The sequence below is a fragment of the Clinocottus analis genome, unplaced genomic scaffold (assembly GCF_023055335.1).
Source record: "Clinocottus analis isolate CAN_PGR_092001 unplaced genomic scaffold, fCliAna1.0.p SCAF_5, whole genome shotgun sequence".
Lineage (NCBI taxonomy): Eukaryota > Metazoa > Chordata > Actinopteri > Perciformes > Cottidae > Clinocottus > Clinocottus analis.
The window spans coordinates 5,319,207-5,332,612 of record NW_027176207.1 but is presented as its reverse complement, the minus strand read 5'-3'; the positions used below and the strand labels follow the sequence as shown (position 1 = coordinate 5,332,612).

The following is a 13,406-nucleotide window of genomic DNA, read 5'->3' as shown; positions in this document are numbered from 1 at the left end:
CATTCAAAGATGGATAGCTGTTTGTCGTGTGTAGAGGCTGTGTATGTGTCAAAAGACTGATATTTTATTCTATACATTGCTACAGGCTATAATAATATATTCATATATTCATTTGTTTATCGGCCTACATATGAACAAATTTGTCGCCGTAATTTACCGATGTGGTTGTTGCGCATTTTGTGGACGTTTTCGTGAAAAAGGAAAGTCTTGGTGTTGTCCTTATCCTTCATGAGACGATAACAGCAAGAGGGGGGAGGACGGATACAATTAAATTCACTGGCCGCGTAACGGGATGCTGCGCGCGTAAAGACGCAGCGGCAGAGGAGGTCTCACTCTGACACAATCTGCCAGGAGAGAGAAAGAAAACAGTTTCTCTGACTGAACGGGGGCGGGGGAGAGAGAGAGAGAGAGAGAGAGAGAGAGAGAGAGGACTCTTCAGGTGTCACAGGCGTTAGTCTGTAACACTAAACAGGTCAACCACAGACTGAGCAATGACAAGGACTGCAGTGGAGAAGAAACTGAGCATTCGACAGCAGGAAGTGAAATGAAAACATCGACGTATAATGTTCATCTGAAACAACAAACAAACACATCCTCATCAACAATATCATGCGCTGCGCAGTGACAATCACACGTTCTCCACATGTATTTCAATAAAACTCCAATGTAAATTGTTAATCTGGAAGATTTTCACTTAAATATATGTCTGATAAATTGCTACCCATCACTGGAGGAAGAGGAGGTAACACCAGGGTGACCGGGCCCACAAGTATTTATATATATATACGCAGTATAACAAACTGTATGCTGTGATTTTTGTGGAGATTAATGCTGTACGTTTTCTCACACAATGGAGCTCTGCACACACTTGTGAAAACTGTCATGTGAGGGTTGTTCTCGACTCTAGAGGACAAAGCATTACTGCTCGGCGCTGACCTGCAGCCGCATCATTGAGGGACGTTTCAAAAACATCTCCATCGACAGGCGGCTGTTCATTTAGGAAGCGCTTGATATCGTTTTAAACATCGCACGTGATGTGAATTGTGGGAAGCCAACATGTGGATTGTTTAGCGGTGCACCCTTACCTTCCCCTTCTCAGATAATTAGATATAGATATGCATTACCACTGACACACTGACACAAATACTGACAACAATCCAGCCAATTAAAACGCATTATTCACCAAGAATCATCAATGTTCAGGTTATGAGTTCCAGCTTTAAACGCTGTCTCAGGCATCACCTTCTTGTCCCTTCGACTTGTCATCCAGGCGTTTTATTTTTTTCTAGTTGTCTGCATTTCTGTAAATAAATAAATAAAATAAAAGTGGTTTAGCTTTAGAAGCTGTGTTGAATGCTGCTAATGATTCTCCCGCTCACATCTGAGTTCCTGTTGCCAGAGGCTTTCTTTATGTGAGAATGATGCTGCTTTGTGTTGCCCTTGACTGTCTTAATAACACAGCCCGGTAGAAATAAAGTAGCACCCTCGGAACGTTGCCAGCGACAGGAAAACACGCCGATGCAACACATCTTTCATTAAAGCATATTGCCAGGATCGTTGTAGCTCCTCTGCGCCTGAATGTATTTAACCCTCGACGAGCTCTCACATCGTTTTTTGGACTCCTGATCTGTGAGAGAAAAGAGAACCGCGCCAAGCTGGAATGAAACCTCGGTTTTACTTTATACATCTCTTTACATCTCTTGCCGATTTTCATGTTACAAACAATGTGACACTCCAAATCGCATTCATGGCAACACAACATTCATTTGAGCTCATTGTGCAACCGGGAATTCTAACATATTTGGAAATGAGTTGTTTTGACAATAATACAGCGTCCTCTATTTCCCGTGTCCTCTTCTTATTGCTTCAATCAAATCAGATGTTCACACCACAGCCGCCCACCTCTCACAGCGACCTAACCAGCTGCCTTTCCAGGGACTCTGCATCCCTGCCTCTTCTGGTGACGGATGAGTTAGAGAGGCTCCTCGCGGGCCAGGCAGCAGGCCCTCACAGCATCAGCCCCCGGGGGAGCTCCAGCACCAGTTAGCTGTCAAATGTGCGGACAATGCTATCATATACCAGCTCCACGGGCCCACTCCCACCCGCAGAAGCCGAATGAGAATGGCGGCCTTTCATTTCTCTGCTGCTTTCAACAGCGTCCAGCCCCTCCTGCTGGGGGAGCAGCTCAAAGCGGGCATGCTTTCCTTGATTACGGCCTGACTGGCTGCACTGACAGGCAGCGGTTCCTCTTCCTCCGGGGCAGTCTATTGGATGCACTGAGGAGCAGCACCACTGTATTGTCAGCCTTTGAGTTCACTCTCTTAACGCCTCTCCTTTTAAGATTCAGCTCAGGGTCACGGTTTAGCTCCACGAGTTATTCGAAGGCCCCTCTATTGTGCGGTGTGTAGGTTAGGGCGAGTAAAGGAGAGCGGCTGCCAGAAGAGTCCCGCCGGCCGCTCCAGGTGCAGCCATTTGCAGCGGCAGCGGCGTGACGGAGGCGCACGAGGTGGATTTCTCCCGCCGCCGTCCGAGATGTGGCGAGTGAAAGGGCGGGTTTAGTGGATCCGACCGACTACTTAACAAGTTCCACTAATGAGTGGAGGCCAGCACACTATTCTGACTCCAGACATGATCAAAACCCTGCGGCTCTCTGAGGCTGAGCAGAGCAGAGGAGAGAGGACAAGGACTAAGCACAAGGACACCAACTTCCCCGCCTCCGTGGTGAACTCTGTTGCATGATCGCCTCCCACCTCGCGCCCACGGTGCAGAGGCCAGCTGTTTAGCTGCCCCTCCGTGTCAGCAGTCATTAAACCGTGCAATTATTCTTGTCTAAATACCTCATATCTCAGCCGGCTCGGAGCCAGCTGAACTGCGCTGACCCGCGCTGACAGCTTGAGGATGATGTGTAACCGCATTACCGAGGAGTCACATTCCTATCCGGACAATGTCTGCTTTTATAGCGGGCCCTTTGTACATCATACTTAAGCTCGCAGTCAATTAGCATCTGCAGTAGCGTACAGACGTGTGCTACTGTTAAGCATATGTTGAAAATCAAGGCGTCACATTGCTTCGGCCGCACCACCGTGCGCCTCCATTCTTTACACTGTGAGTATTTCCTCAGTGTGATGCTTTGATTCTCTCTGTTCCTCCTGGATTCTCTTTACCCTTCACTACAGCTCCCTTTTATTTCTTTCTCCTGTTCAACACGTTAGCTGTTCATAATCGCTAATCGCCCTGGCATTGACCCACAGTCTCCTCCCAGCACTCAACAACAAGCAGGCGGAGCTGCATGGCGGATGTAACAGGTGTATTACAGTCCACGTATGTGATGGTTTATGTCTGTTGCCGATGAGGCAATTCTTTGTGCACTGTTAGACTGTGTGTGTGTGTGTGTGTGTGTGTGTGTGTGTGTGTGTGCGCGTGCGTGTGTGTGTGTGGGTGGAGCCCTATCTCGCATCTTTTCGCAGTGATTGTGAAGTTGCAGCACCACACCTGCTCTATTCTCACACAAAGACCTACAGCAAACCTACAGGCACAAATACACAGGAATCACAGTGAGGAGAGAAGATAAGAAAATACATTCACATGTGATAAAAACACACAGAGCAACACTGTTCAACGATATATATATATATATATATATATATATATATATATATATATATATATATATATATATATATATGTATATATTGATATATGGTAATAATACTTTTATAGAAATAATAATATATAATATAATTTGTGATTTACTATGTATGCTACTGCCAGAATGAGTGCATTCACGTGTAAACACTTCAGCAAGACTAAAACAAACCAGCCCTGACATAAAAGTCATAATTGCATTTGTATCACACTGTTCCATCAGCGCACATACACACACACACACACGCACACACACACACACACACACACACACACACGCACACACGCACACACACACACACACACAGCCTCCCAGTGCCGGACTGGAGCCTCTCGGCTCCGCATCAACCAGACCTTAAAGCCACCCGATCAATAACGTTCAAGGGCAACGAGCAGCAGAGGCTGAACATTATGCAACTTCCACATGACGCGCGCGACGCTCGCACTTCTGCCAGGAGGTGCGACTCATATTAAGAAAAGCAAAACAAAGATGCGCGTTGTTCACCGGCTCCCGGTGACCTTTAGTAACTCCTGTCCGCTGCTCGGAGACACAACAAGAGCCCATCGCACCCGGAGGAGAGAACGCAGCGATGGAGATGTAGGGATGGAGTGATGGAGTGACTTACTTTAAGACGGCGCTGTCCCCCTGCCTCACGGTGATGTTGTCCTTTAGTACAGAATCCCCGCTCCTGGCTGGAACTCCTGCAGGTACAAGGAATAACAATTTAAGTCCGAGGAGGACGAGACATTTCCACGGCAGCGCCAAATAGCCACAAATCCCCATCATCCGCTGTCACTGCGCAACTTCCAGGAAAACTTGAAAACCGTGGGATATTCCGTGTTTGCGTCTCGGCCGCAAAGGATCGCGGGTTCCTCCACAGAGGGAGATGCGGGGTCGCCTCTGGAGCCGCGGACGACCTGCTCGCGCTGCAAGTGAACAGCCGCGGTTACGAAACACGGTCCGTGTGACGGACGCGGGAAGGAAGGAAGGAAGGAAGAGAGTCTCTCGAGGAAAGTGACTCCGGAGGAGAGGAGAGGAGAGCACCGCGTCTCTGGGAGGAATGCGCACCGTCTCCTCCGCTTAAACCGCCGTGAAATGGATGCTCTGGGAGAGATGCATCAGCCAAGACTTGTATGCTCTCTCTCGCGCGCGCTCTCCCTCTCCTTCTCTCTCTCTCTCTCTCTCTCTCTCTCTCTCTCTCTCTCTCTCTCTCTCTCTCTCTCTCTCTCTCTCTCTCTCTCTCTCTCTCTTCTTGCTGTAGTCCGGGTGAGACGTGTGAAGCTCTAGTTTGGACACATACAATGCAAAAAGCTCATTTCATCCCTTCAGTATCCTTTTCTTTCTTTAAGTAGGCTACAGCTCCTGAGTCTCTCCCTCTCTCTTTCTCTCTCTTCCCTTCGGTCTCTCTCTCTCTCTCTCTCTCTCTCTCTCTCTCTCTCTCTCTCTCTCTCTCTCTCTCTCTCTTTCTCTCTCTCTCTCCATCCCTCTCTCTCTCTCTCTCTCTCTCTCTCTCTCTCTCTCCCTCTCTCTCTCTCTCTCTCCATCCCTCTCTCTCTCTCTCTCTCCATCCCTCCCTCCCCTCCTCCCTCTCTCTCTCTCTCTCTCTCTCTCTCTCTCTCTCTCTCTCTCTCTCTCTCTCTCTCTCCATCTCTGTCTCTCTCCCCCTTGTTCCCTCCCTCTCTATTTCCCCCTCTCTTCCTCCCCTTTAATCTGCAGCCTCCACCATGAGGACCATATGGTCTGCAGTGTTCTCACATGGGTAGGTGGCCCCCGGGCTGGGGCCCAGGGACCAGCAGGTCCTTAAGGGTAGTGCTTGATTGACACTCGGACCCCCCTGTAAGCAGCAACAGGGGAAAAGACATGTGGGTGACTTAAAAAAAAATCGTATTTTTAAATATTTCTTATTATAAATAAGAGTACAGTGAAATATGATGGTGGGGAATCCGTAAGGCCTTTTCTACGGGTGGCGCTGTGGCGAATAGAGCGCAAGGCAACGGTTGTGTAGTTTAGAAAACATAACATTTCAACATAGTTTGTGAAACAAAATGAGATCTATTGGTTTCATGTACAGCAACACTAATTGTTTTATTTGCAGATACCGCTGCACGAGTTTCTTTTTCAAGACGACATTACTCTAAAAAACAAAGTTTAGTCATCCTGGTTGGGTTTAAAATAACACAGAAGAGTTATGTTTGGCCAACAACACCACATAATTAAGTTTAAGAAAACTGTCAGGAACAGTTTGGTTTTGGCACTAAAAAAACAATGAGGTGTCGGAAGTCCTTTTTGTTGGACCCATCCTCCTCCTCCTCCTCCTCCTCTTCTTTTTAGATACTTGCTCTGACTGTCACTAAACACTTGGATGAACGGAATTCGGGTCCAACTTTCCTTTGGCTATACTTTCGTCCTGAGCAACACAAAATAAAATTGACAATTTGTGTCTCCGTACACAAAACAACAGATTGCAGTTTGCGCCTATTTCCAGACTGCCATGACACAGGGCTAAACTGCACACGAACCACCTGAAAAAAATTATTCTGCTTGGATATCATGGCAACACTCGGCTCAAAACACAGACTCTGTGTTGTGATAGACATCAGAAGAAAAGTTGTACATCGACACACAAGTGCGTGCCATGACATCGCTCATCCCCCGCATGCCACCAGGTATTTTGCACACTGCTTAAGATTAGTTTAAGGTCTACAGGAGACAGCCCCTAATTAGCAAGACGACAAATATTCATGGGACACATTTGACATGATTCCTTCGCAGCGAGCACTCGTGCATGAGAGGACGGTAGTGTGAGCCTGTGGTTTACGTGGAGATGGAGATATGCCATGAGAGCGGTTCAACGTGTTTCCTCTCCTCTTAATTGGGATCACTCGGCACTCGGAGCAGGTGACCATGCAGCGGCGCCTGCCTGAAGGCCTGCAGGTGACCAAACATTGTGAAACCAATTTCACGATGATTCAATTCACTTGAAACAAGTCCACTCAGAGAATGAATCCTGAAGTGTGGTCCAATAATATATGGTCCACTCTAATCTCAGTGAGTGATGTAACAGGGAAAGTCTGGCAAAAGCCAAACGTGAGTGCTTATTGTTTACTTGAGAAAGATTCTAATTTGCTGAGATTATAGCAGTAGACAAATCAGAGACATGTGGTATGAAAACTGGAAGATACAGGCGTGTGATTACGGATGAAAGAATGAGGAGGAGAAGGTAATTCATGTTATTCCTGATTGTCCTTTACAGATTGCAAAAAAAAACTGCCTGCAGATTTGATCGGAATATAGGAAATGGAACTTTTTTTTGTTTGCATTATCTGAATATATTTTTGGAAGGAGAAAAGTATAAAAAAAAAAGAAAAAGTAAACCCTTGTTTATTTCAGGTAAACAAGGTTTTACAAAATACAATTATAAAGTGCACATTTCAAGTAAACAAGGGCGAGAGAGAGATTATTTTAATTACTTATTGTTTTATCATTATTGTTGTTATCTGTGTAATATGTATATTTCTATGTTTTTCTGATGTGTTTTGATACTTTGTCAATATTGTTGTTGCAACATTCGAGAGAAAGAGCGAGAGAGGTGTAGATAGCAGTCAGGCTTCGTAGGTCTTGTCGTTGGATGTGATGTGTATTATATCAGCTAGATCTTCGTCCTCCACAACGCTAACCGGCTACATGCAGTAGCATCATTTAGCTGTGGCTCGTTGTGGTGTCCATGTGTTTCTGTCTGAAGTCACCCGTTCGTGTCTGGCTATGACGAGGGGGCGCAGAGTTAGCATCAGCTGTGTGCTCGGCCATCGAGTGCTATTTCAGACTGGATAGCTACGACGATAGCTCAGTTCACAATGACAAATGGCTCATACCACTTCGGTCTCGTCAAGGGAACCGTCTGACAACTCGTTGAAAGTAAACTTTCCATTTATTAGCGTCTTATCATTCATTTTGCCATATCGAGCTCCCGATTCATTTCAACCCGTAACGTTAGCCTAGCTTCCAAGCGCAAACGGCGTGCCTATTGTTTTGCTTCCGGTTGACCTACAGCCGGTTAAACTACATCTGGTGTTAAAAAATGAAAATTGCGTTAACGGCTTTAATAAAATTGACGGTGTTAAAATTGGTTATATATATATATATATATATATATATATATATATATATGTATATATATATATATATATGTAACATACTGGATATATACAGTATTTATATATGGATATCTCCTGGAGACTTATTTGTGCGATATTTGTGTTGATTTGTTTTTATCTTAATGCGTGTTGCTGTTGGATGATGGGGGGTAAACTTCCCGGAATGTTTTTCTCGTTTTTGGTTAATAGTTCTGAAAAGTTCAATCATGTAATGGGCATTCATTTATTCAAGCTTTCATTAATATAACAACAAAATGTCTTCTTCTTTTTATTATATTAGATCATAGACTCCATCCTCCTTTATAATTGTCCTCATTGAATTTCACGGAAATAGAATAAACCCACCTTGCTTTGTGTCTAATACTAAACTAAAATCATATTTGTCCATAAGTGGTGTGCTGTCGCCTAATGGGGATCTTTTCAGATGTCCCTAAATTCCCCTAGAAACACAGCCAATGTTAGGTTAGCTACCATTAGGCTAGCTATACTGGGAGGAGAAATGTTTTAGAGAATCATCTTCTCACGGCCCTATACATAAGAGAATGTTTTATCCACATGAGTTAATATCAAATCCAATAGTTGTATGTCTCATAAAACAGCGCTCCAGCAACATCTGCAACAACAATTAAGCACACACACTTTCCTAATGTTCCTTGGAGCACAGTACATTTTTTTGGCAGAAAGGGTGAATAACAAGTGACGAGAAATATGTAACAGGGCTCTCAAGTGTCACGCATTAAGCGCGACTGTCACGCATTTCGGTCTTAAGTAACGCCCCCCCCCCCCCCCCCCGCGCCACACATCGTATTTCTCACGCTGAAAATAAACTCTAGGCTATTTAATGTGCTGCAGCGCGCGAAACATGCCCTCACTATGGAGGAATCAAGCACGTCTCCCCCGAATCCTCTGGAGGTCTCCTGTGAGTTGCCACTCATCAGCCAATCAAAAAAAAAAGAAATGGGCTACACGGATAGTCTATCAGAAAAACGTATCTTTTGTATCTGGGTAAGACGTAAGGACAGGCTGGACTGGAGCTGGCTGTGTTCTGAGAGTTAAGAAGATAGATGAAAGTTTATTCAGTATCGATCTTTAGAAAATATATTCATCATCAACAAAGTTATTTTTCCACTACACTACCATTCGGTTAGCTACCATTAGGTTAAGCTACCAAGCAAAGCATGGGACCGCCTCTGGTCCCTAAAAGCTGGTTTGTGTCTGGAATATGTGAACAAGACCTTCTGAAAAGGTATTTTGTGCTTACATGTTGAAGATTATTACACATATTTGTGTTTGATCAAGTCATAACACAGCAGACCTTGACCAAAAGCCCGAGCCCTCCGAGCCATGCAGGTGCAGCTGTCACTCTCAGCAAAAAAAGATTTGACCTTTGACAATAAAATGACAGATTTTCTGGCGATGATCCACATCCATGAGTCCCATAGAGCAAGCTTATGAACCCACCTGACGGGCCCATACGTTGTAATTTCACCATTTGGCCGCTCGGTCAAATAGCTCAAAATGCTCTTTCTGGAGGCTTTTTATAGATCACTGTGTCCGTCAGCTTTTTTCTCAACTCTAAAAAGTTACACAAACGTGTTGCTGTTAACAGTTCTACCATGTTGTCCCATTGATCTTTGCCTGGAAACATCGACATTGATTGATTAAAAAGCTACAGAACCTTCTTGTACACCTGGGAGGTGTCCTTTTAGACTAACTCAATAGGCGGGAGATGACATTTTCAATGCATGTGTTAGTTTTGATGGTCAGGGTGAGGAGAAGATCAAAAGGGAGTCTGAACTTCACCAAACCACATTGCCTTTGTTTGCTGATGTGTTCCTGAGCTGTTTATCAGTTCCATATATGTATGCATGGGGGGGATGCCGGCCACTGAGGAAGCGAGTGGCACTTTGCAGCGTATCTGACAGCGGCACTCAGAACCCCCGATGACAGTCTCATGAGACGATTGAACAAGATCATTTCTTTACCTTAACATCAATTTAGCACGCTGTTAAGCTATTGGAAGGAAGGCAACAAATGGAAATCCACCTAGGGCTTTGGAGGCCGTTACCGGGAAAGATAGGAGTGACACGCATTGTCCTTGTCTGGTATCAAATGTTTGTGCAACTGTGAAAGCAACTGTTGTGTGTTCATCAATCTTGTCCCACGAACAATTGACTTCACAATAAAAGCCTTTCTCTTTTAGATGAGTGTACTAAGTGCACTGCACGGTACAGTGCACCCAAGACAATTATATCTGTTTAGCAAGTGTGAGGCTTTCTGGAAATGTTTTTTTTTCACATTCTCTGTTAGGAGAACACAAAACAGTTTACCTACGCAGCAGCTACAAGCCATAATTACCCAGAAGTCTAGAAACTGTACAGAGTCAATCTGTTCTCACTCCTAACTCTCCAAATACTGTCGCAAGGGCATTGCCCTCAACACCCTTCAGCACATGAGACACACCGGGCTTAGGACTAAGTCCAATGTAAACCGGTCCACTTCATTATTAGAGCGTCAGAGCCACAGACTGAACATAAAGGGTGTAGGCTGTGTGAGAGGGAAAGGAAACCAACACAAGACTTTCACCCAGGAGACCTTCGCTTGTGTCCCGTGTGAAACTGAAAGTCACCGTGAATGTGACGGAATTCATCATTTCCGTAGCAATGTAGGTTTTGAGTCATTAGTCAGAAACTGATAAGCACCAGGCTCCCCCTCCCCCCTTAGATTGGGGAGCACTGCGCTTCTTCCGTTTTGTAGTAGTGTGTTCTATTTGTGTTCAAATAGTCGTACATCCAGCACGATATAAGCAAGATTCCCCAAAAATGCCTCCTTGAGCCATCCTGAGTTTCTCCAGCTCCATGGTTCAGGGCCTTAACAACATCCCACCTACTAATAACACACCTTTTTGGAAAGATTAGCCTTGATGTGTTATGAAGGAATGTTAGTCATAAAACTGTCGTTGGGTTCAAAAATGGAAAAATTACTGATTTTATGCCCAAAGATTGTCTGAATGGTGCATGCTCGGACTTAAAATGTACGTCTCCTTTCGCACTTGTGGTTTTAGAAATGTGAGACAAACAGAAACCTTTGGGACCAGGAAATGTGATATGAGGGGAGAAAAAAAATCTCTGCCCGTTTTGAGATTTTTCAGGGACTAATAGGGGTGTCTATCATGCTTATACTTTATTTGTAGACTCCCACAAGCCAGTAGAGCTACAGAGGTGTGTTTGTTAGTAAACCCAACTTTGTAAGGGATTTAGTGAAACCTTACGGTCCGCCGTAGAAGTTGACGGAGATTACGTTAGTACATAAACTTAACTGGTTACATTAATTATTTTTAACACTACATGTCTTTTCTCACAAGGGTTACGGTATTGTAGCAATTTAAATTAAGTTAAACAACGATGGATGTAATTAAGGAAACATTACAATTATTTATTTTATCCGACAATAGGAGCGGGGGGGGGATTTTCACGCACGGTTACAATAGTGTGTTAAGTTAAAAAGTGTTTTTTGTTGCAAAAATCAAACTACCTGTGAAGACTGAAGTTTATTTTGAAAATATAGTATGATCTTAACGATTGGAAACCGACCCTGACTCCTGAAATATCCAGTGGACGCTAGATGAGTACGTAGTTGGGAGAATGAATGAACATGATGAGGAATTGTGTTGTGCGGGGTGCACGGGGTCAATACTTGTAACATAATGAGCAGCCCATCACATTCACCGAACCAGTTTACGCTCAGGTTGTTATTGAGGAATTATGATGATGTCTTGTGCCAGAGAAATTCAGCTAAGATAAGACTTAATTAAAATGATATCTACCTGGGATGCAACACAGGTCCTGACTATGTGCTCGTCCTAATGGTTTTTAAATTAAAATCCGTCCCTGACCTCAGCAAAATCTAAGATATGTGGTCTTAATTAGAGTCAAAGGTGGGGAGGGGTGGGCTGCGGCCCTCGCTCACAGAACCGCCCCTCCCCCAGTCGATTAAGGCTGCAACGTTTGGTCACGCGATTTCCTGTTAACACCTTGGTGGCATCTGCCATCAATCCACTGTGAGAATAAAGACGGCAATAACACCATCAACAGAGAGAAGGGAGAGTTGCAGGGATGTGCAGTATTTTCAGCAATCAGTTCTGCACAGAGGATAAACTAAGAGTGCAATCCGTTTCAATCCCTGTCCTGTGCATTACGTTTTAAACCCTCATTGTTCTGCCTAACAGCGGGTCAGATACATCCGGTGACCTTGCAAAAGCTCCACCGCGAGCGAGGGGGGCCAAGCATGCAGAAATGACAAATTAGAATGGCATTGTTTGTTGCACGGCGCACATGAATCACTCCTGATGTAGCAAGGCTAGGGGCAGAGCAAAAGAAAGAAAGCTAAACTATGTGGCCTAGATCAACTACCCATGCTCTAAAATAGGAGGTGGACATATTGATTTTAACATGCCTAAATGAACAAAGCCATTTCACTTAAATCATCGTCTTTTTGATCGGTCGCAGCCGTGTGCAGCCCAGCTCCTCCCAGCTCCTCCCAGCAGATTGTGTTTCTCATTTATTTCACTTATATATGCAGTGACATTCACATAATTTCCTGCTGCGGCGCATTAACACCAGGCCCTGCGTGGTTTATGCAAACAATCCATGCTAATCTTCATTCACATCATGCAAGGATGGGCAGAGCTCGCAGACAATAGACCGGCCTCTGACCAAAGCGAGCTAATACCCATGCAAAAACATGGGGAGACTGAATAAAGAGCGCTCACTCAATGGATTCAGTCATCTGCAGAAGCTCAGAATCCACTGGCACAAGAACACTAATGTTATGCAACTTATTCATGAGTGGCTGGCATTCTGAGGTCAGTCCAAGTTTTGGGAAATGTTTTGAAATGAGAAAGAGCTCGTTTGGGGCAATGGCAGGAGTCCGAGACAAGTTCCTCTCTGTTGGCTGAAAGTATGTAAATGAGCTTGAGTTCATGAGTCACGTTTGGGTTAGGTACAACTACAATGGTGAGTTACACAATCTAAACCCAATTAGGACATGAACTGTATATATAAGCACCTTGATTTATTAACATCAGGAGACGGATATTATCTAACAAATTATTGCGACCAATATTTGTCTGATGGCTCAACACACATCAGCGTTATCTCCTGCTGCAGGAAGCAATCTCATGCAACCTTTCATAAGGAAATGATGAACTGGTTGTGTCCGGTCTCGAGTAAGTACTGCAGTCAGTCACAGCAAGGCCGGATGCTCTGGAAGAACAAAAGCATCTTCTGGATGTTGATATGATTTAGGTCAATATTCACCGGTTAAAGTAGAGAAATAGAAGGATGAAGATGGATATGTTGGCATGTCTTTTTCAGTGTATCTTAATACAATACCATACAACACATTTCATTAGGTTTGGTGGGTGGATGTAATTGTTGCTCCGGTTCCCATTGCATGGTATACGGCTCTGCTCCACTTGACTGGACTCACTTTTGGAACCAGGTCTTGTTCTCTATAGTACCTGCTTAGTGGAGGCGGGACACTCACTGAATCATTTTATCGGCAAACTAGCAGAGAAGTGTCTGCACTTTGTACGGTATAATGTA

The 13,406-nt window shown here is 44.5% G+C and overlaps 1 protein-coding gene across 2 annotated transcripts in view; it reads right to left on the bottom strand.

The window, feature by feature from the left end:
- opcml (opioid binding protein/cell adhesion molecule-like) overlaps nt 1–13,406 on the bottom strand; it is a 274,800-nt gene that overhangs the window by 147,426 nt on the left and 113,968 nt on the right. The window contains exon 2 of one of the 2 annotated variants that reach the window (XM_068600340.1): nt 4,272–4,347. In XM_068600340.1, the coding sequence (XP_068456441.1) occupies nt 4,272–4,347 (76 nt within the window). Of the gene's footprint in view, nt 1–4,271; nt 4,968–13,406 lie in introns of those variants that run through there. The other variant, XM_068600339.1, reaches the window with a different exon arrangement.